Here is a 24,960-nt window from a genome sequence, read left to right on the forward strand (position 1 = left end):
ATAAATGTTGATACACCTCTAGGTAAGCACTAATATAGTGACAAATTGTTCTACCTTTAGCGAATCAGTGTTGGATTGAATGTAAAGCATTCAGATAGTCTCTTTAAAAAAGTAATCTATTTAGTAGAACAATATAAATAGTCTGGAAAGGACAATGATTCCATATCAGAATTTTGTAGCAAACTGATTTATGACTTTTTGTAGCAAACTGATTTATGATGTATAAAAAATTGACATCCCTGGCTGAAAGCTGTAGCCTCTTTAAGATGTTCAAAGAGTAATTAGGAGAGGAGAGTCCATAATGCATTCTGTTGTCCCATCCACTTCTTTCCAGGTCTTGTAATAACCAAAAAGATCCTCATTCATATTGTTATTTCAGTTGATTTCCAGAATTTTTTAATAGTTCGAAAAGCTGTGCAAACACTGATCTCCCATTAAACCTGCGTAAGAAACTATTTGGATGATTGATTGTATGCCAGGTATCCTCATTGTGTGTGTGAGATATTTAATTCTGTATCTCAACCCTGGGCCAAATACAGGTAGTCATGGACCTAGGACCATTTGTTTGGCAGCTGTTTGAAATTAAAATGGCACTGAGAGGTGACAATCAACCCTCGTACTATTGACTGTTGCAGTGTCCCCATGATCATGGGATAAGACTCAGGCTCTTGGCAACATTTGCACATTTAGGATGGTCACAGCATCCCATGGTCCTAATTCCTAAAGGCTTTTAGGGAAACCTTAACCTAGGTTAGACTTAAATCTAAATAACTGGGATCCCAATGGCTATGAATCTGAAAGCTTTCTGATGCCAGATATACTCCATATTTGGTTCTGGATGAGGTTAGGGTTAAATTCAGCCGAGTCAAAAGAGGTTTGTAAATCGGGTTCTCTTGGATTCTTGAGTTTCTGCAGAAGAACAAATGATATATGACTAGGAGATAATATGCAGTTACATCTTACATGGCATTTTGACTCTTCCTAGATTGGGAAAAGCCCTAGTTAGTGTTACTAATGCGTTGATGATTTCTTGTTTGAAGCAGGGGTGGGATTCAACCGGTTTGATCTGGTTCGCATGAACCGGTAGTTCCGACAATCAGTTGGCCTGCCCACCCGCCCCTGCGCTAGTGTGTCCTATATTTCCTTTGTTTGAAGCCCAGCTGATGGGCGCGACAGGGCAGATTGCTGCGCCTCCACTGTTTTACTCACCAGGATTGTAGTAGAAGGTAGGTTTTGCACGCTCAGCAAACTGGTTGTTATACCAGTTGTTATCCCACTACTGGTTTGAACTGTTGCAGTGGGTTGTACATACAGCTGTGCTTAAAGACAATTGAAACCTTCAGTTGGTCTTGAATGCAGTAGCTTATGTAGCCTCTAGGTGTTCCAACATAAGACCTCTATTTCAGGGACTATACTGGTTACTACTTAAACCTGGATGCAATTCAGAGTTCTGGTTTCAAAGCCCTCCATGGCTTTGGGAATTGCCTAATCTCACTTACAGTCTATGGGCTGCTACATCCAGTGACTTCTGATTGTTGAGTAAGGTTTGGAAGAGTAGTCTCTCTGGATTCTTCTCCCTAGGGAGTTTCATTATTAAGGACCAGAGGGTCAAGAATTCTCAGTCTTAGCTCTACATTCTTTGGGGGATCATTCCCTTCCCTGTTGACCTTTTTTTTTTTTAAAAGAAAGCCTTAAAAAAAACTGTTTTCAGAGAACCTTGCATAGAGTAGTACAGAGATAATCTTGAAGAAGGAATGCAAGAACAGATATGCAAACATCTGCTCATCCCTAAGAAACAGGAGGGAGATAGAAAGAAACTCAACATTTCCTTGAGTTGGTTTTTGATGTAAAAAGAGCAGAGAAAATAAGACCTCCTCAAAAATAAGGCGAAGCGTTTATTTCCGGAGGTCAAAAGAAATAGTCCTCAATTTTTAGACCACAGTTGGGACCAGAATTTCCATTGGTAAATAAGATGGCAATTAAGTAAGTTGTGCCTAATTATATAACCATTTTTTGCCATGGTTGTTAACAAGTGAATCTGATTGTTTTTAAGTCAATCCAATTTCCCCCATTAACAGTGTCAGAAGCCAGCAGGGAACATCGCAAATGGTGATTACACAATCCTGGGATCCTGCAACCATTATAAATACATGCCGGTTGCCAAGTATCCAAATTTTGATTGTGTAACCACGGGAATGCTGTGGCTGTCATAAGTGCAAGGTCTGGTCATAAGTCACTTTTTTTAAGTACCATAACTTTGAATAGTCGCTAAATGAATGTTTGTAACTCGAGGACTACCAGTATGTGTTTTATGTTTGGCATTTCTCTGGTGTGAAAGCTTACTCTAAAAGTTAATTACGATTGATTTTTGTAATCAATTGGGTTTTTTTAGTTGTGTGATTTATTGTTTTGAATTTTTTTTATAGGGGTGCAGGTAAAGTCTTTTCTGTTTGGAGTTGCATGTAAATTCTAGCAAATAAATTGTGTGTGTGTGTGAATACACACACAAACACATACATATGTATATTATTAAGTAGTAATATATATTAATATAGCATATTATTGCTTTCTGCTTATAGTGGAACCTCATTCTAATTCATCAATTGGGGGTAGAGCTTGTCTAGTAAATCAAATCTGTGGCATTGAAGTTTGAAAAATTATGGTATCATTGTACAGTATTTCTACAAACCTCTTTTAGCCAACATAGAAACTGAGATAAAGGAAGTGTGATTAGACAAAACAGCCTTGTTTCCACCCAAGTGAGATGTTAATCTCTTTAAAGGTTTTGTCTTACAATTGCAAAATACATTTGTGTTGATATGGCATTCATTTTGTTTTAGCAACTATGCAGTGATCTCTGATTACCAGTAAGCATAGTTTAGCAATTCATTAATGGTAAACCTGTGCCTTTCTTCAGTATTAGGTGAGTTCAACCACTGATGAGTTCCTAAACACATCTTTGCTTTTTTGGGCAGTATAACAGAAGTGATTTGGTATAATCTTTTTCTGAAGGGTGGGGGGGGGGGTAGTATTTGAAATAAATGTTGTCACTTATTTACTCTTTCCATACATTTCTGCTATCATAAATTGTGTATTGAGCAAATGTTTTGTAGATGAGCAAATAATTTCTATATCTACACTTTTTATATCTTGCCCTAAATTGTATAGAAGGGATGCAAAATATTTTGTTGCTTGGCTTGCTACCAAACTTCTAGAAAATGATGCACCTATAATTGTTATATGCTACTTTTCCACTGATACAGGAATGAGTAAACGTTGGTCTTTCAAGTGCTACTGAATTAGAAGTTTCACTGGTCCCAGCAGATGTAGCTAGTAGTAAGGAAATTGAAAGTTACAGTGGATTATTGTGAATGATACAAGATGTGACTGCCCACCTCCAGTGTTGTTCTACATATCTGTTTTCAAAAGTTATTCTTAGGTACATGTGAAGCAAAAGGTTTTGCTGTAGTCTCTTCTCTTAAATGTGCTGACGACACTGTTGAAATAATGGAAAATATTTATTAAGGGTAAATTAAATACAGTTTTTAAGAGAGACGTGGTGGCTAAGGCGTTGAACTTGTCGATCAGAAAGTTTGGCGGTTTGAATCCCTCGCACCGTGTAATGGAGTGAGCTCCCGTTACTTGTCCCAGCTTCTGCCAACCTAGCAGTTTGAAAGCATGTAAAAATGCAAGTAGAAAATTATAAAACCTTTGGTGGGAAGGTAACAGCGTTATATGCGCCTTCGACATTCATTCATGCAGGCCACATGACCACAGAGAATGTATTTGAACAGCTGGCTCTTCGGCTTTGAAACGGAGATGAGCACCGTCCCCTAGAGTTGGGAACGACTAGTACATATGTGTGAGGGGAACCTTTACTTAAGTACAAATTTCCAAAATTATTGCTCTATCTGTAGAAAGGAGCATTTGCCTATTTATGTAAGTTTTCTGGTCAGCAAGGGTAGAGTATTAGTCAGCAAGGGAAGCTCAATGAATAGACAGTGGCAGAAAGTTTAGCATACTAAATAACATGCTACCTTAAAAAGACGTTGATTAATAGCCTTAGTGGGAATTACTTTGCTGTGTAACTGCCTAGAAAGAAAGAGAGCAAAGAAACAATTCTGAAGAAATACGTTCTGGATTCTTTAGGTTATATGAGGGAAAGAAAAGTGAAATATATTGTCCCTTTGGAGAAAAAAAAAACAATGCTAGGAAGTAAACAGCCTTGTTTGTAGTTTGTATAACATTGTTAGGTACAACTTGTTCAGACTGAAGACGTTGCTTAGATGGGCAGCGAAATGTTTCAAACTGGCAAGAAAATAAGCCCAGTTGTCATGACAAAACTTCAAAACAACTATTTCCTGGATGTTTGAAAAACTTAATCGACATATCGCCATATTGCCATGCACTTTGAGGAAGAACTCCTGAGGTTAGTAGGAAATGCCCTTAAAGTTCTACCTGGATGACTGAGAATCTTCATTGACACCCTATAAAGCACAGTTTAATTATTTAAAATGTAACCCAGTGGTTCCCAAACTTCAGTTCATCTTGGTGCTACAAACTGATCCTCAGTGCCCCCCACCCAGTGGTGGAATTCAAATTTTTTACTACCGGTTCTGTGGGCGTGGCTGGGGGGGTCATGTGACTGGGTGGTTTGTAACAGGAAAATTCAAAACTATAACAATTAATTGCACATTTATTCAAAATCCAATTTAAAAACCTTTTTAGTTAATGTTAACATGATCCAGTGATACCAGGTTTTCAAAGTCTGATAGTCATTTGTCAAGAACCTTAGTAACTAGTAACTTAGTAAACTCAATAAAATTTAGTAACTACTTCACTGTTCAGTAAATTCTTAATGTGATGGATGGGCTTGATGAAGTGATACCAGTTTCCCAATGTCTGGTTTTAAGTCACTTAGCAGAATGCAATGTTTCCCAACCTTGGCAACTTGAAGATGTCTGGACTTCAACTCTCAGAATTTCCCAGCCAGGGAATACTGGCTGGGGAATTCTGGGAGTTGAAGTCCAGACATCTTCAAGTTGCCAAGGTTGAGAGACACTGCTCTAAAAGCATCAGAACTGTTTTCCTCTCCTCTCCTATTATGGTATCAGAAGAGCATTAACTCCTGGCTCCAGTTTCCAGTAGTTTTGGGTGATGGTTTGTCTTAAAAGACACTTTAAAAGAGCAGCCCGTTTCCTACCAGTTTGCCCCTGGAGTTCATACAAAACTTGCTTTGTCGTCGCCCACGTCGAAATTCCCTTTGGCCATTGCCCTGCTGCCCCCGTCCCACCCAAGGAACACTACCCACCACCCCCTTTTTTGTGTCGCCAGAGGACTTTAGTTGCCACACGCACATATGGGGATCCCCGGTCCTGGGATCGCCCTTTGCGCGCCCGCAGAAAAGAGGGCTCCCTGCCTGTGGAATGTGGTACTGCCACCCTTGGTGCACAGTGCACAGATTGACGGAGCGCACACTGACTGACGGTCTACCCTGAGGAATGTGTGGTATGCAAGAGGCCAGAAGCAACCATTCGACGGAGAGGAGGGAGGATGGGAGTGGCCCATGTCTGTGGCAGGCTCAGGGAGTACGCACGTTCTGAGCCATGGCGCTCAGTCTGGAGAGGGGGGGGAGCCTCAGCAGCGTGTGCCTAGCCGCCGCGTGGGAGCAGCTTGGTGTCTTCCGATTTAGTTGTTTCTACTCCCCTCCTCTGCTCGGTTGCACTCTCTCTGTATGTTTCCACCCCCCCCTCTCTTTCTCTCTGTGGTGGTACTGGTAGTTAGGATTGAGTCTGCTGTTGCTTAAGTTGCTGCGGTGGACAGCAGCAGCAGCGAGAAGCAGAAGTGGTAGTATCTAGTAGAGCAACAAAGAAGGGGCATTTGTGGCAGGCTGGCCAGCTGAAGCTGTAGGCTCAGCGTAGCTCCTTCTCTGCCGCCTGCTGCCCCCCTTGCCTCTTAGCGCCCCCCCAAGTCATCCCCCCCCAGGGGGCCGTACCGCCCACTTTGGGAACCACTGCTGTAACCCATGAGGAGGAAAGCTACGGCAAATCTAGACAGCATACTAAAAAGCAGAGGCATCACACTTCCAACAAAAGTGTGCCTAGTCAAGGCTATGGTTTTCCCAGTTGCAATGGATGGCTGTGAAAGTTGGACCATAAGAAAGGCTGAGCGCCAAAGAATTGAGGCCTTTGAACTATGGTACTTGAGAAGACTCCTGCAAGTCCCTTGGTCTGCAAGGCGATCAAACCGGTCAGTCCTAGAGGAGATCAACCCTGATTGCTCTTTAGAAGGCCAGATCCTGAAGATGAAACTCAAATACTTTGGCCACCTAATGAGAAGGAAGGACTCACTGGAGAAGAGCCTAATGCTGGGAAACACTGAGTGTAAAAGAAGAAGGGGACGACAGAGAATGAGGTGGCTGGATGGAGTCACTGAGACAGTAGGTGTGAGCTTAAATGGACTCCAGAGGATGATAGAGGACAGGAAGGCCTGGAGGAACGTTGTCCATGGGGTTGCGAGTAACAATAAATAAAATTTGAATGTAATATTGTTTTTTCTAAGTAACGGGTAATAGATTAAGGTCAAAGAATGACATGAAATGAAAGGTCCTGAGCCTAAAATTTTACCACTCTAATGCATTTTGTTTAGTTAGGCAAGAGGCAATTTTTGCTCCTGCTTCTGCTTGGCTCCTTTTGTAAAATTCAAAAAACGTCCTTTAAACATGTTCGGTTGGAGTTTTCAGATTTAACAGCAGCTTTCCTTCCTGCTCTGGAAAGAGCTTTGGAAACGTCTATGCTTAAAAAATGAGTTTGGATAAAGGCTGGCTTGAGATAGAAAAAATGGGAGTGGGAAAATATTAAACAAAACAAAAGAAAACACTCCCAAAAGTTGCACAGTATTACATAGATTTTCAATGTTGGAAACAGTTCATTGTAAAATGTATAACAAATTTAACACACAGTGGCTGTGTTCATATGCAAAGTCTAATCAGATACTGAATTAATCTATATTTTAAGTTGTGATTAAATGCTAAGCCACAACCATCACCATGTTTTTAAAGGAAAGGTAATCTTTATTTATATTGAATATAATATATATTATCATCTCTGCTTTTAAACACTAAGAAAAAAATTCTTCACTCTTGTATTAGTACAGTTTACAAATACCGTATTTTTCAGAGTATAAGACACTCTGAAGTATAAAACGAACCTAGGTTTGGGGAGGAAAACGGGGGGGGGGAATCTGCCTCTGCCACCCAGCAATTTCCTTCCTTGTAGCAAACAGCAAACAGTACAGAAGATATACACTGTTTGTAGTGTTACATTTCAGACTATACTTGTACAGATGTGATTAAAATTGATGTGGCTTTCTAGAAGTATACATTATTCTCTGCTATTTAAAAGAAGATACAATAGTACTGGGTCTCTCCATATCAAGCATTTATTTTAAAAAGCTTCTTCATTTTGTTAAGTTGTCTAGAACAATAATAAAGCGGTCTTTAAAAAATAAGTCTAATAATTTGAACATTTTATAGGTGTTTATAGTTATTGATTTGCCTCCTTGCAGCAAACAGCAAGTTTCACTTTCAATTTCAATTTAAGCAGGGGCTCCCGATGATCAGCTGTTTCAGGTTGCAGGGATTGCCATAGCCTATTGTCGCCTCCGTAAGCCCTTTTTCTCATTTGCTGCAAGGAGGTAAATTGCTGGGAGGCAGAGGCCAAAGGGTGGGGGCTGGTGGATGGGCGGGGCTACATTTGGTATATAAGATGCATCCAGATTTTCACCCGCTTTTAGGGGGGAAGGTGCGTCTTATACTCCAAAATATGGTATATTTAGTTTTTTTCAAAATACTAATTGAAATGAGATTGTAGCGATTCAAATAAATATAAATAAAATTCTATATGAACAAGTCTATGAAAATACTTGAAGGAACCAAGTACCATATTTTTCGGAGTATAAGACAGACCTTTTTTCCTCAAAAAAGAGTCTGAAAATCTCGGTGCGTATTATAATCAAATACACCATTTTTTGCCTCTGAAGCCTGCCCCTTCACCAAAATGGCCATGCATACCTTTATGGAGGCTTTCAGAGTGTTCCTGGGGAGGGCAGAAATGAGCAAAAAATGGGTTGTTTTTTGCCCCAGCCCCCAGCAGCACTCTATAAGCCTCCATAAGGCTATGCATGCAATTTTGTTTTGACAAAAACAGGCCCATTTCTGCGAAAAAGGGGCCTTTATTGCTTGTTTTTGCCCCCCCCCCGAGCACTCTGCAAGCCCCCCCAAGAGTATTCATGCCTTTTTAAAAAAAAAACGGGTTCGTTTTTGTGAAAAACGGGCCATTTTTGGGAGGTTTGCAGAGTGTAAAAGCTTTTTTTCCCTTTTAGGAAGCTCTTTAACTGATTGATGAGAATTACATTGAACAAGTGCTGTGCCAGCAGAAACAAAGTCTTAGGTGATGCAGATTGTCAGCAATTTCCTTCTCCAGCACATGGATAAATACACCTGAAAACATACCTACCTAATCTCTCTCTCTCCCTCCCTACCTACCTACTGTATTTTTTTCTCCCTCTCTCTCTATCCCTCTATCTACCTACCTACTCTCTCTCCCTAACTACCTACTGTATTCCCCCTCCTACCTACCTACTCTCTCTCTCTCCCTACCTATCTACTGTATCTCTCTCTCTATCCGTCTACCTACCAACCTACCTACTCACACTCTCTTCCTACCTGCTGTATTTCTCTCTCTCTCTCTCTCTCTCTCTTTCTCTCTCTATACCTCTACCTACCAACCTACCTATTCTCTTTCTCCCTACCTATCTACTGTATTTCTCTCCCTCCCTCCCTCTCTCTTTCTCTATCTCTATCCCTCTACCTACCAACCTACCTACTCTCTCTCCCTACCTACCTATCTACTGCATTTTCTCTCTCTTTCTCTATCTCTATCCCTCTACCTACCAACCTACCTACACTCTCTCCCTACCTGCCTATCTAATGTATTTTCTCTATTTCTCTTTCTCTATCCCTCTACCTACTGTATTTCTCTCTATCTCTATCTCTATCTCTATTTCTCTCTCTCTATCCTTTTATCTACCTACCTACCTAACTACTCTCTCTCTTTCCCTACCTACCTACTCTGTTTCTCTCTCTTTCTCTCTCTATCCCTCTATCTACTTACCTACTTTTTTATTTGCCTCTTCAAAACCTTGCTGCACCTTATTTTTTTAACAGTGAAAAATAGGCAGTGGCCTCTCCCATGTTATTTTCTGTGTGGACAACAACATTAGTGGCCTTGTTTCTTAAGCCTGGGAGAGCAATAATTTTTAAGTGGCATATTTTCTTCCTATCTCAATTGTGGGGGGGCACATTATCTTGGGTGTGTGTATAAGCCCTAGAAACACTTCAAATATTTTTATTCAATATTGTTCACTTGTGTGCCAGAATAAAAACACACAGAAGGTTACCATGATAAATCCTTACAAATCCTAGCACTGTCCAGAAATCTGAAACCAACTGCCTAATTTTGTTAAAGAAAAATCCCTACTTCTCTGCTTCTTACTAAAGCACAAAGCTAATTGCAAATCGGATATTAGAAATATTCTCTTGGCAAAGTGCGTGCATTCCAAGTCACTCTATACAATGCCTCACCCTCATTTATTTCAAGGAGGCATAGTCTGCAACAGTGTGAAACGAAAGTAAAGTCAACACAGCAAGGAAACTGCTATTTTGGTAGCTCCACTTTTTTGAAGATGGTAGTGCTTGAAGTCTCTTTATTCTGTACTAAGGAAAAAAATCCCTATTCTACAGTACTCCATCCCCAGAAATTCTGCGTTGCTAGTTTTGCTGTTGTCACCTTAAAGGAAAGATGGGCAGCGTAAAAAATTAATAAGTAAAATAAAAATAAATGTAAACTTCTATTGAAATTTGAATTTTTTTGCAAGTCGTGTGATCAGGGATTACATGGAAGCTGACTTTATTGCTAAATGTTTTAATATTTCTAAGGTACGTGGAATTATGAATATTTTCAGTGAATTTCAAATTGCAAACATACTTGATTATTTTTATTGTAATGTCATGGTATTCGTTTAAAAGCATTTCATCCTATTAAGATGTTAGGGCTCAGTCATGTTTACAAATTGTTTTACAGTGTAATAATCAATGAAGTCTTAAAACTTTTAAACAAAACTGCATTTCCTATCTTATGATAGTTCTTCATAAAATAGTAAGATGTGGTCCCACCTCCCATTTCACCATTCGTTTTGTATCGTTGTCCTTACTTTTGCTTCTACATCTTCATGAAAATGTAAATTAGCAGAAATCCAACACATTTCTAACATTATCTTTTCATTGTCATATAAGAACCCAGCTTTATTTTGTTTGATCTCCATGAATAAATTCTTGAAAATTTTTCAACCATATTCTTTTGAGCCACCATCTTTGTATTTTCATACATCTGTCAGATCGAAAGTGCCCATCATTTCAAAAAATATTATGAGCCTTACGAGGAACAGTTGTAAGTCTTCTCATTCAGCGCCATTGTAACTTTGCATGGTGGATTCCTGTACTGTCACCCAGTAGTTCCGTCTAAGATTACTAATTCACTTTTAGGAAGGTGTCTTCAGAGACAACCCATCTGGCTGATGTGACCAATTTACACAGCACTTCAATTCACCTGAATTCACAGACTTGGTTAGATGGATTCTATAGTCTTGCCTGGTTATCTGGAAATTTTGGAATCTTTGAACTTTGAGGAAGTGGATAGAATGCTGTCTGTAGTATAGCCATTTCCCCTTTCTTTGTCTTGGTCCTTAATTATTGTTTATGTGACCTACATTGTTGGATATACTCAGAGATGTGTATCACTCATTCACTCACTCACTGCTGCCTCTTTTCCACCAAAGTTTCAATTGATCTGGTCTGATTGATCTTAGAAATGCTATTTTTATTTGTTCTAATAATTTGCAGCAATATGAAGCTAAAAGTCATGCTGATTAATTCTATAACATTCTATTCAGTTTGATGCCGATTTGTTTAATTTTAAGTAGTGAGTCTAGCAAAGAATTGGACTTGAGCTAATGTCTTTACTAAAACCCACAATTATATACTTAAAGAGAAGGAGAAATATTTCAATACTAAAAGCAAACCAGTTAGATCAGTTTGCACTTGGATGGTTCATCACTAATAAATTATGGTTACTAATAAATAATGTGAAACAACTTTCAGATCTGAAATAAATCTTATGCCAAGAATTTGCTAGGACTAAAATGATTTCCCAGAGTTCATAACCCAATTAATATTTAATTATTCATATTATGCCTAGTGTGGCAAACATACCTGTGTTTTGCATCTTTGATGCCTTGAGGAATGTTGGAAACTGATTTCCCTCCTCCCTTTAGTATTTTACTTTATTTACTTTCAAACATTCAGGGAACTTATGAAGGATGTTGTTTTTCACCATGCATAACTGCAAGATTAAAATACATAAAGTAGGCAGAGGTGATATTCTGGCGGTTCGGACAGGTTTGCTTGAACCGGTAGCGGAAATCTCAGGTGGCCCCACCCACTCACCCCAGCTCTATGACATCACACGTAGGCACTTTTTTAAGCCAAAGCACATGCTTGGAAGGCTGAGCGCATGCACTCACACTTGTGAACTGGTAGGGAAGGTAAGTGAATACCACCCCTGAAAGTAGGATTGTAAGATATATTCAGTTGAATCAGACTTTCACACCCTGCTGACCTTCCGATGCATTGGGTTATAATTTCAACTATTCCTGTGAGCTTTACTGTTGACAGTCCTGAATTTGGATCAAAGAATGTATAGAAGACATACTTATCAGGCACCAAGTTGTGGAATGTGCCTTTGAATTGTTAGAATCATTAAAATAGTATTTATAAAGAGTGCCATCCAGATATTGACAGGCCATTGTTTTGAAGAAGAAAGATATGCATTTAATACTAATGCAGAAAATAATTAAGTACATAGTGGTAGAATTTCTGTAGTTTGGAACCTCAGAGCTTATTGCTCAATTAAATATGTAAATTTGGTTCAAGAAGCCGTCATTTTATTACTTGCTCATGAGACCTTACATCAGGGGTGTCAAACCCACGGCATCACATTTTCGTCACGTGATGTATCACAACTTTCCCCCCTTTGCTAAACTGGGGGTGGGGGTGGCCACCATGTGATGCATCTGGCCCGCGGCCCGCAAGTTTGACACCATTGCTATATAAGATCCTGCTCTAGCAGAGCTGGAAAAACTACATCTTAAGAAATGTGATTGCTTAATACTGATGGCTTGAAATAAGTTCTGCATATGTTTCTGCATTCTGATCCTCCAGTCTATTCGCTATTCTTTGCTTTTCACATTTTATTCTGGGCCAGATTCATTGATTTATGCTTCATGCATCGTACTCTCTCATATTGTTTGCATGGATATTCCCTCCAGTGCATCCCATGTAAGCTGATGAATGTAAATTGTTACGACTTGGTTATTAATGAAATGTCTAGAACTTGTTTCTCTGCCATTTGTCTTAATTCTATCCATATTCCTAAAATATTGGGCATAAAGCTATATGTATCCAGATGTAGAAATTTTGGAATTTAGTTAACGAAAGGCAGTTAAAATCCCAAAGCCAAAGCAGTAACAGTGGTCTCTTCATTTTCCCTACTCCTTGAACCCAAAATGAAAAAAAAAATGAAAACTTCAAACAGTTCAGATTCTATGCTTTGTATGGATAGAGACTGCAAGCTACCCACAGTTACTTTGAAACAAGATGGGGACTACATACATACATACATACATACATACATACATACATTTTTGTAGCCTGGGGTTGAAATGAGGGGTCCTTGGTGATTTCTGATTATTTTTGTAATCTGTAGAACGATTGACAGAATTTTGTTCATCATATTTATATTTTAATGAAATAATAACTTCTCTATTTGTTAATCATTATATTTTGTGGGGAAATGAAGCTGTTAATACCTAACTAGCTAGAAATGCGCTATCAAGTATGTTTATTTTGTCCTGATGGATAAAATTATACTAGGATTATAAATCCTAGTAAATTAATAATTTCCAGGCTAGACTAAAAGTATTAAAAGTAACTCTTCTGTATAGTAAACTGAGAAAGTGTGATTCAATCCCTGCTTTCAGAATTAAATAAAGAAGTATTTATGATACTTCAACCTGAAATTCTTTTTACTGTATTATTATGCTTGTTATATTAACCGCTGGTGAGATTTCTTGTGAAAAACTGACTTTATTATAGTATGAAATTAACAAACAGGGTTTTAATTTGTATAATGTAATTGCAGTCTGTTGTGTCTATACTTTGTATTGACAATTCTGGAAATAGACAAAAACAAACCCAGATGAGACATTTTTATATGAGGAACTGTAACAAGATTATAGTAGTCAACAATAAAGCATTGTGAAGAGAGTAAATTAAACTTGTAGGTTTAGTGAACTTGAGAACAAGTCCAAGCATGTGACTTTATAAATAACAATTTCACAACGAATATAGGCTTGGTAAGCGGCCCATAAATCTGGGCAAAGAGCCTGCTGAGCATTTTAATGCCAGCTCTGCCAGCTCTATTCCCTGAACTGACTTACTGATGAGAAAATTAAGAAAAGCTGAAATTAAGCAGGATTCTGTTGACAAAAACAATTTTAGACTTCTGTCACTTGTCTTTTCTGTCTAGGAGCATGGGGTCATTAGATTAAATCAAGAGTTCAAAGGATTTTGATATACAGGAAAAAGAAATACAGCACTGGTGGAATGCAATAGGTGGCATTTCTCTTATGACATATGTAGTAATGTAAGCTTTGTCATAGGAGCTATTGTGTGACTTAATTTTTCTCCAAGTCTTCTGTTCCAAGCAAAAAGATAAATGTAGAGGAGAATACAATCTGGATATGTAGAGAGGTTATGCTCTTTCCTAAGCCCTCCCCGCCTCCAAGTATAATCTACAGGTAGGTAGAAGAGATTTGGAGGAAAGTCCTGTATACATTCTTTTCTGGCAGATCCTCCTTTTTTCCTCTGTACTGTTGAAGAACAGTATTCTGTTCTTCAACAGTACAGAGATAAGAAGAATTTACTTAAAGAGTGGTAGAACTGTCATGATAGGTTGTTTTTTCTGTACAATTAATAAGGGCTGCTATCCATCACTGCTTCATTTGTAAAAGTTAAATATATTTTCTTCCAAGTCAGCTGCTTACCTTCTACTGCTTATTTCTTCTCTTCTGAAAAAAAAACAAAAACAGGGCAACTGTAATACGAGATTCATGCTGATTAGAAGTCAGTGATATGCCTTAGATTCAACAGGCCATATCAAAGGACTGGACGTCAGCTCTTTGTAAACACTGGGCTGTGGTTTCTGTTGAAAGGATCCGTGAGAAGTGGCTGCTATGTTTTTGTTTTCATAAAATCAATCCACTTCATCTGTTATTCTAATTTTTAAAATTAATATTTGAAACATGATGTGGGTCGGTAGTTTCTGAGCTACATTTTCCTATAAACTTATTTTATTTCAGGAGGGAGAGGAGAGGATTATCTAGGATTTGAATGCATCTTCATTAAAAAGGGATTGGAAGAATTATATGGAACCTCCATCACTTCCTTTTGAATGGAGACCAAATACAACACGTTATGGAAAAGTAGGTTGCAGGCCAAACTAAAGGAGATCAGAAAGTGTCTTTCAGTGATATATGAGCTGTGAGTTCTAGGCTGATTGCAAGATTGAAGTGAAAACTGCACAACATTAAACATGGGCAGATTTTTCTACAATAAATAATGAATGGTTTTCTAGCTGAAAAATAGTAATATTTAATGACAGATGTGTGCGGCAACATGGGCAGTCATCTACAGATACTTTCTTCTGTTAACTGAAGTCATCTTGTGCTTTTCATTTATTTAATAGTACAAATGGTTGGAAGTTTTGTATCCTGCACTTTAATGTTTGCATGAACTTAATGAGATGAGTGCCTAAATTGGATGAATAGATGGATATGTGTAGCTTAGAATAGGGGTGTCAAACTCAGTTTCATTGAGGGCCGCATCAGGTTGTGTTTGACCTCGGGAGGGACATGGACAGGGGGGACATGGCAAGCATGACATCACTCATGTTGGTGGTGCCTGTGGTGGCCCGAGTGCTCTGCCAGTGAAAACGGGCTCCCAAGCTCCATTTTCGGTTTTGCCAGCCTTCTGCAACCCTCTGCCAGTGAAAATGGAGCTCAGTGTGTATCTCTGTGAATTAGTGGTGTGTGTTCTAGATGTTTTCTTTAAGAGTCATGTTCATGATGCAATTTCTCATGCAACATGCTGAGCATCATAAACCCGATAATCGGCACATTGGGTTAAAAACAATACAATAAAACTAAATTGGTAATACTACACAATCTATATACAGCACTACAAATCTTTATTTATTTGCTTAGGAAAGCAAGGTTGAGGTTCTTCAAAAAAAATTTGGGAGCTGAGTGTTTTAAAGGGGAGTGCTGTGATCAGGTGCTTCTTGGGTACTGTCACATGACATTGCTTAATGGATGAGGTCCAGAACATGCCAACTTCTGATCTTATAGTGCTGGCAGAAACAAATGGAGAAAAATAGTCCCACAAATAACATTACAGGTAATCCTCAACTTGCCACAGCAATTAGGATCAGAATTTCTGTCACTAAGCAATGAGATCATAAAGCTTGACTGCATCACGTAGTAACAACAATGCCCATAGTCTTGGTTGCTGTTAACCAAATCCATAATCATTAGGTGAGGCAGCTTCCTTCCAGCATCCCATAACCAAAGTCAGTTGGGAAATGGGCAAGAAGTGGCAAGCTCCATGCCAGTTGGCAGGCAAGTGAGTCAAGGAGGTTGCGAAAGAGGTGCGTGGGAGAGAGGGCACAAAAGGGTGCATTACAAAGGAGGGAGGGATACGGGCATACAGAAGTGGCCAATGTCGCATGAGCACAGAGGGGCTAGGGGAAGGTATGCAGGTAGAAAAGACTTACTCCTGGAACTTGTGATCTCCCCTGCAGCTTCCTCGGAAAGTCAGTGTAGAAGCTGGTAGGGAACGTTGCAACTAGCAATCACATCAGAGGTGGTATTCAGCCAGTTCTGACCTGTTCCGGAGAACCAGTAGCAAAGATTTTGAGTAGTTTGGAGAACCGGCAAATAGGCTGGCCCTGCCCCTGCTGCCTCCCAGCTGATCTTCTTTTGTTGCCCTGCACAGGAGAATGGAGCTGGAAAGCAGGTTAGTGGTGTGGGGAAGGAATGGGGATTTTGCAGTATTCTTCCTCTGCCATGCCCAACAAGCCACACGCACAGAGCCGGTAGTAAAAAAAATTGAATCCTACAACTGAATCACATGATTGTAGGGCTGCAACTAGTCATAACTACAAATTGGTTTCCAATCACATGGCTGTGGGACTGCTGGGATGGCCAGAATTCCAAGGACCATAACTACATTTTTTTTAGCACCATCTTAACTTTCAACTGAATGGTCATTTTATTTTCATTTATTATATTTATATGCTGCCCTTTTCCCCCGAAGGGGACTCAGGTTGATAGGTTGACGTCTATCTGTAATCAATATGACAAAAATCAGAGACTACCCACTACCAGACGGAATAAAACCACAACATTTGTCCCCAAGACCTGATAAATTCCCTAAGGGAAGGGTCCTGGGGGAAGCCCATTCTTCCCATTTTTGTTGGATTGGACAGATGATATTTGGAGTCAATAGGTAGTTCTGCAGGGACTGAATAGTAAAAATGCTATTCAGAAATTTCTTCTCTATTTCTAGGTCTTAAATTCTTCCAGTTAGTAAAGCAGCTAGTAACAGGCAGTATAATATTCCACACTTTTCTTTTTTTAAAAAAAAGCAACTTTATGCATTTGTTATCTTAATCTTTTGATAATGCATTTGGTGCTATTGTGCCATTACATTTAAAAAACTTCAAGTGACATTAATAACATTCCCCTTGTTTTAATTAATATTCTTTGTGATATTGATAGCTTTACACTTTTTGTTATATTTATTATGCCTAATAAATTCTGAACGTTGTGGGCATTATGCATAAAGGTTTGTCATTAAAACATAAATTCCTTACATACCGTAAAGAAGTTAATTGCAAGTGAAATATTGGACTTAATATATATATTTAATATATTTATTATTAAATCTGTCACATAAGATACATTTATTTTAGATACCTGTCTAAATGTTTAAATATTTCAATACTTCCTGTCTGGTTTAATTGTGTGTAATGAAAAAGTCCTTTTATTGAAATTAACATGGTTTTAGGAACAGAAACAAGTCAGGGAATAAATACCAGTTGGCCACCTTCAAGATTGAAACCAACATTTGACAATCTGTCAAATATTCTAAATGCTACCCTAGATGGGCCTACTCTGAATTTGTATATGTTCCAGTAGGATTCTGTTTGACTTGAAATTCAGACCTCACATAACATATTGCACTTTTATTCTTTTGAAGTCTTTCTGAATTCCTAAATTCTGTAACTTGTTTTTCATGACACAGATCAGCAAAAACTCTTGGACACTCTGCGTTAATTCTGCCTGCGGCTGCAATGATTTGGAGCAGATTTTTTTCAGGACTGTCAGATTCATTGCTCATTTTCTAACTTCTCATTATGAATTTTCATATTGTTTCACTTATGCGGCATTTAACACTTTGTTCTATTTTGCTTTAGTCACATTGACCAGACAACAACATGGCAGGATCCAAGGAAGACTCTCCTTTCCCAAATGAATGTTACAGCTCCTACAAGCCCTCCAGTGCAGCAGAATATAATGAATTCAGCAACCGGTAAGGAGAAACCAACCAGAATTTATAGAGAATTTCAAGAAGCTTCACATTTAGAATATAAAGTTTATGCTGATCATTTGTCATTATTGCTGAGATTCATTACTGAAAATGGATGTTACACAGATTATTGTCTCCCATATAAGTATTATCAAACAGATACTTCCTATGATAAATAAAACACAAATTGATGAATGGAAATGGCAGTGGAGGAAGTAAGCTTGAATTTTTTGAAACATTCTAATTTTTAAAACTATATGAGGATTTGTGCAAAACGCCATAGGTGTATGCAAGTCTTCATTTTCCTCTTCCTAGGCTTTGCCTTGTCATGTTGAAAACTTTCTCAGTTTTGTTTCTTTTATATTTTGGTGCATTTATTTCTTATTATTTTATTTGCTATGATTTCATAGTAGCTTTTGTTGGCAGTGGTTTATAATATATAAATAAATCTTTTGCAAACATCAGTTTTTTCTGAACTCCATGTTGCCAGGTTATTTAAGCAATCTAGAACATTTTTTTATAGCAAAGGTGTGTCAAACATATACATGTATGTTCTTAAGACCATGCTGTAGCTTGTGGAAGGTAACTTGAGAAGGGAGGTAGCTACCTTAAGTTGGTTCCCCACAGCAGTGGTGGGTTGCTGCCACTCCTGACCGGTAAGACTGTACCAGTAGTGGCCTGGAGCAGCTGAGAGCGTACTGGTTTGGTGGCTTGTTTGGCCCGCCTGCGCTCTATAGCTATATTTATACCAAAAGGCACACTGCACACACACGCACAGGTGCAGAGCCTGAGCGCGCCCCGACAAGCAGCTGGGTGTTAGGGCAGTGGACTGTGCATACATGCACAGCGCACGTCAGGCGTGTGCACAGACAGACCACGATCAGCGTACCGGTAGCGACGATAAGAGCAACCCAGCACTGCCCCACAGGTGTTACTGTTTCCTTGTGCTTCAAAGCACGATTTTTACTTGGGATGTAAAATTACCACACAATCCTGAGAAATCTGAATGGACTAAGCTTTGGATTGGAGGAAATCAGACTGGATTACTTCTCCCCTGTTGGATTTTGACATCCAAAGTCTTTTTTTCTAAGCTTGTCTTTGTCTTCTTTGTCTTGTCATTCCCACCATCTTTTCAAAATTTAATAATTACTTTTCTGCCTTCAAAGTAATGTTCAAAGTTGCTTATGGGTATATAATACACAAAGAAAATAAACTGTAAATGTGCAGAACATTTGAAATAAAAAAAATAAGTATAAAATAAAATTACAAACAAATTTTATTAAACTATTTTATTAAAATAAAATAAAAAACTAAATAGAGTATTTAAGCAAAATGAGTATATATATATACACACACATACATACATATACATACATATACATATATACATATTAGATTTTTATCTAATAGATACCTTTCACCCTGGCTTCACTGATAACAGATAAGAGCCTGTGGCTTAATGGCTAAGATGTCTGCCTAGTACAGTGATGGCGAACCTATGACACGCGTGTCAGTGCTGACACGCGTAGCCATTTGGGGTGACACGCACAGGATTCATCCGGGATGAATGGTGACCAGACGGAGCGCTAGCTGGGGGAGCCGCCGCAGCAGCAGGAGCCCTACAAGGGAGCCCCTGAGCTGCGAGGGGAGGGAGAGATGCCCCGACTTGGGAGCCGTGTAGTTTGAAAGAGAAGCAGCAGCTGCGCGTTTCCAAAAAGCTCTCCCGGAGCCGGCAAGGGACGTGTGCACTGAGGAGCGTCAGGCGCGTGTAGGATTTGCTGGAGAGGAGGACTTGGTGCTGGGTAGGCTTGGAAGGGCTGTAGAGAGCTTTGCGGGGCGGGGGGAGGGAGCGGCGGGGAAATACAGTCTTCGGGGTGGGGAGAAGAAGCAGTTAGTCTCTCGACGGGTCACCCAGAAACTGGGTTTGGGGCTGTGAAGTTCCGCTGTTGGGACGCGATGCATCTGTAGCGGAGGAGCGAGATCCCGAGGGAGGCTGTTGCAGAAGGGCGAAATCTGAGATTTCTTCGCTTCTGTGGCAGGATAACGTTTGTTCTTTAGAGGAAGGGGGGGAGAGACCACTACAGTTGCATTTCTTTTCTTGCTGGGGATTTAGAAGTCTTATGTTCACTTTTATTCCCGGGAAAAAAAACAAACCCGAGCCTCCGCCGTTGTCCAACCCTCGCGTTTCCTGGCAAGAAATCCATCCCCCATTATGACGAGGTACGCCGGCTTTCGATTGGTAAGGCATCCTCGGCATCCCCCGGGTGATCTCCGGGCCCCCGGCTTCCCCATCTCCTCTCCTATGGGGAGACGTGCATCATAATGTTGTAAGCTGCCCGGAGTTACCTGTGCGTGAGGTGGGCTGCCCTATGCATTTGCGTTTGTGTGCTGGAGAGAGAGTGAAAAAGAGAGGGAGAATTATATTAATTAGAAGCGGCGGTGGCGGACATCGGCAGCGACTGTAATGACTGCTCGGGCGAGGTGCGGAGGAAGAACGGAAGGTCCCTCCCGCCCGCGACAACAGCTCCAGCCATGGACGAGCAGGCTGGCCCCAACAACAACAACGTACTGCTCTTGCCGCCACCTCCGGATGGGAAGCAACCACGCCTGTGCGGCCCCTGTGCTGCGGTGGGAAGCGAGTCTGCAAGGCGTGGTTGCTTCCCACCTGGAGGTGGTGGCAAGAGCAGCACGTTGTTGCTGTTGTTGAAGAAGACGCCGGGGCCAGCCTGCTCGTCCATGGCTGGAGCCGTCGTCGCGGGCGGGAGGGACCTTCCGTTCTTCCTCCGCACCTCGCCCGCGCGGTCATTACAGTCGCTGCTGACGTCCGCCACCGCCGCTTCCCTCATCCGTCTCAATTGCTGGAAGCAGTAACAAACGGCGCGTCTGCTCCGCTGTCAGCACCTTGACAGCCACCCCAGCCGGCGGCTACCGGGCCTCGCTGGAGTCAATTGCAAAACCGCGTTCAGCGCTTTGAGGACCTGAGGCATCTTGGGAAATGCAGTTCCCTATCGGAAAGAATGGAGTAGCTGCGAATTTGTAACAACAGAAGATAATAACTTGGTGCTTTGCAGGTTATGAAAATCTCAAGTTTGATTTGCACACTGTTTTTTAAAAGTTAGATAAAGAAATTATGGTGTGAAAGCGACTAGAAAGCCTCCCCTCCCCTCTCTGTGTGCGAGAAAGGGAAGGAGAGGAAGGAAGGAGGGAGGGGGGAAGGAAAAGAAGAAGGGAGGGGGGAGAAGATGGAAGGAGAAAAGATGGATGGAAGGAGAAAGAATGGGAGGAGGAGGAAGATGGAAGAAAAAAGAAGAAAAAGAAGAAGAGAGGGAGAAAAGAGGGAAGGAGGTAGGAAGAAAAGGGGAAGAGAGGGAAAGAGCAGAAAGACAAAGAGGATGAAGTTGATAGGCAAGAGGAAAGAGGAAGGAAGGAAAAAAGAAAAAGGGAGGGAGAGAGGAAAGAAGAAAAGATGGAACTAGAAAGGAAAGAAGGGAGGGAGGGAGGAAAGGGGAAGACAGGGAAAGAGCAGAAAGACAGAGAAGGTGAAGATAGATAGGCAGAAGGAAGGAAGAAGGAAGAAATAGGAAAGGAGGGAAGGAGGAAGGAACAGAAGCGAAGAGGAAGAGAGAAATGGAAAGAGCAGAAAGACAGAGAAGGTAGATAGGCAAAAGAAATGAAGCTGAAAGAATGGAAGGAGGAAGGAAGAGAAAAGGAGGAAGGGAGTGAGTGAGGAAAGAAGAGAGGATGGAAGGAGAAAGGAAGAGAGGGAAAGCAAAATTATGTTTTTGTTGAAGTGACACACAATGCGAGTTATGCTCGATTTTTTGCCGATTTTTGACACACCACGCCAAAAAGGTTGCCCATCACTGGCCTAGTATGTTATATAGCCCAGGTTCAAATCCCAGTAAGGGTATGGCTAGCTGATGAGAGCTAAATAGCTTGAAATAGATCTATACTAGTCTCCCTTTATTTATTTATCAGCACAAATACAACAACATACATACATACATACATACATACATACATACATACATACATACATGTATATGTATATGTATACACACACACACACACACTTCGGCAACCTGTGAAGGAAAAATTCTTTTGAATGAACATGTGTCCTGGATTTATAAAATGACACTTTTTACAGATTCTGCTATGGATACATTAATAATCAGTACAGGTAGTCTTAGACTTATGACCACAATTGAAACTGGATCTTCCATCGCTAAGTGATGTGGTCATTAAGTGAGTTCTACCTGATTTTATGACCTTTATTGCCAGACAGACAGACTGATTGAGAAGAAATGGTTTATTTCTGCCCCTGCTAGGATTGTGAATTAACAGACATTGGAACAGGCAGTCAGAAAACTTGGCTGGAATTTATAATTTTCCTCAGTAAGAATATAGTAATATCTAATATCTGTCTGCTACAAGTTTTCGTATCGTGAGTGATTTGAAATAATTTTCTTTCCTTGAGAAAAAAAGTCCTGGATTATCAATCTGTAGCTTCTCCATTCAGATTCAGGCTCTCAATCTGAATGATAAATAAATGGGTCCTAATCATCCTCATTTCCGTCCATATATTGTCCATTTGAAATAAAAATGTAGGCTTTATTAAAACATTTGTATGAGCAAATACTTTTATGACTAAGAAAGCAGGTGTTTTATTCTTAAGGTTTGTTCCATAGGCCTATATTATTCATCTGCTGATTCTCCTTCCTAGAAGGTTAAGAAAAGATGATAGTATTAACAAATGTAGATGTTGTTCTACTGTTATTTGTTCTATCAGCATATTAAAGGAAAGGCTTTTATGTGTGAACATTGGTTGATTATATGATAGAGAAAGAGTTCGTTTAAAGTTACAGAAAAAGATGTTTATGGAAATCTCCAGGGATTTTTTTAAAGCAAAATAAGTGTGTGTATTTTTTTTTCTTTAAAACCATGATTTGAAGAGTGGTAAAAGTTTCGCAATAATAATTTTTGAATCTGTCTCTGCAATAAGACATGTTACTGATTTGAAAGGACATTCCTTGCCAGGGAGTAATAGAGATTTGTAATTAGTCATACTTCCTAAGCTTGGTGAAAAATGATAATTATGGGTATCTAAGAATGTGGAGAGAACACTGCAAATTATTCTGGTGGCAAATGTAGTCTTGGAAACGCACTGTTTCATCTTGACCCAAGATGTAACAGTGAGATACGATTTAATGGCATTGTATGAAGTTCAAAATTGTTTTGTGAAAATAGTATTTAGTGTTTGGTTCGACAACATACTAATCATAAGCAGAATTAGAGGTTGAAAATAGACAATTCTTCAATGGTTTTATTTTATTTACAGTATATAGCCACCCATCTCAAGAACATAACTGGGCAGCTGACAGCATTAAATGATATATCAGTTTTTTGCAAGTCTAACCTGGCATTAGATGCTATTCGTATATTTTAAATTATTTACAGATTCTGTCCTGAAACATGAAAGCAAATAATAATACTAATAATTGCTGTTTGAACTTCACCTCATTTTTATGGAATTGCTTTATGGTATTTTCTATGCAGAACAAGGTCAAGTTTGGCATTTTGTTTTGCTTCTTTGTATTTGGTCAAATCAGGACAAAACATATGTGAAGGGGGAAGAGTATTACTAATGTGAAATGCATTACATTGTCTTGGATAATGTATTGAATTTCTTCAAATCATGGCTTATTAAAGCAGCGTATGAGATGAACTTGTCTGCAAAATTAAAAAGAAATTCTGGCCTAGATAGATGCAGGAACAGATACAGACTGTTAATGCTATAGACTAGTGATAAAAATAATAAACAAGACTTCCTACAATTAGGAAGCAAGGTGCTGCATTATAGCCCCAGTATTTACCAGTTGAAAAAGTTTGAGGATGGTGTGGGAAATAAGAGTTAAGAATATTTGTCACAGTTGTTTTGGATAAAATTATAGCGGTTTAGCAATTTTGTTTAGTCTCAAGCTACAGGGTTTGATAAGAGTTAGAGTAATAAAGCTAGCAGAACTCTGTCTTATCAAAACAATTTTTAAAAAAATATAATATACAATATTTTCAAGATTTTATTAAACAAAAGTGAAATGAACAAAGATTTTGGCAGCATAACCTTATTCCCAGTGTTTTGAATTTTTCAAAAAGTCAATATTGCAAATAAACTTTCCTATTTTTCTACACTCTTCATAATCTTCCTTTTATTCTCTCTTGTTTGACCTTCCCAACTTAAAAAGAGTTCATTCTCTCTGTTTTTCTTGAAATAACATTGAAAGTCTGATAGCTAATCACTTTCATTTTCTACATAATTTCCATAGATTTTCATAATTAATGTGTGTTTTCCATTGAAGCTAAGTGAAGCATGGTCTATTGTGAAATTTCAATATGGAATATTAGCAATGATCATTAAAACAGGACATTGCTGTTCCCAGCTAATAAACAAGTTTCTCCCTGATTAATGGTTTATATAGTTCTTTTATCCTCTAATTTATCTGTGGTCTTAACAAACCTGTGAAAACTACATGATTGCTCTTCCCATTCTTTAGAACAAGGACGGTTGCCCTCCAGTTGCCTCCTGTAAGTTCATGGTTAAAGATCAAAAAATGGTCTGAGATTTCTGAAATGATAGTTCAAAGAATCTGAAGACCAATAAGCCACTTTTGCTTTTTATATAAATGGGAAAAAGATTATTTCTCATAAACTATCCAATGATTGGCCAGACCAAAATTAGCATAAGTATGGCTAAGGGTTCCGTGATGATACACAATATGTATCAATATATATACAGCCTCTTTATTGAGTTCCTGCACGACATTGCTTTTACATAGAACTCCCACTGTTTCACATAAAAACAATTGTACAATATAAGGAATAATGTACAAAATATGGAAAATTAACATAGATAAATAGGAACAGAAATGTACCTAAAATAGAGTTTTGAAATGTCCTGGAATATGAATTTTTGGCTAATTCTGAAAAAGATGCCAAGACAAAAATAAAAATAGTTGTTTTTTCCCCCCCCTCATATTATGAAGCCAGGCAGTAGAACCTGGACTTGTAACTATCCCTTCCTTTTCATTTTTGCAGTACAAAGAATTTAGAATAATCAAAAGATGGGGTAAATTTTACGG

General features: G+C 39.2%; 1 protein-coding gene across 8 annotated transcripts in view; it reads left to right on the forward strand.

Annotated features, from left to right (window-relative positions):
- The window catches only part of YAP1 (Yes1 associated transcriptional regulator), an 86,581-nt gene that overhangs the window by 24,691 nt on the left and 36,930 nt on the right, over positions 1-24,960 (forward strand). For all 8 annotated transcript variants that reach the window (XM_087721134.1, XM_087721136.1, XM_087721137.1 and 5 more), the window contains exon 3: positions 17,712-17,827. In XM_087721134.1, the coding sequence (XP_087577260.1) occupies positions 17,712-17,827 (116 nt within the window). The remainder of the gene's footprint in view (positions 1-17,711; positions 17,828-24,960) is intronic.

This window comes from Thamnophis sirtalis, unplaced genomic scaffold, assembly GCF_051295495.1.
Source record: "Thamnophis sirtalis isolate CommonGarterSnake01/CBP01778 unplaced genomic scaffold, rThaSir2_p1.2 scaffold_8, whole genome shotgun sequence".
NCBI lineage: Eukaryota > Metazoa > Chordata > Lepidosauria > Squamata > Natricidae > Thamnophis > Thamnophis sirtalis.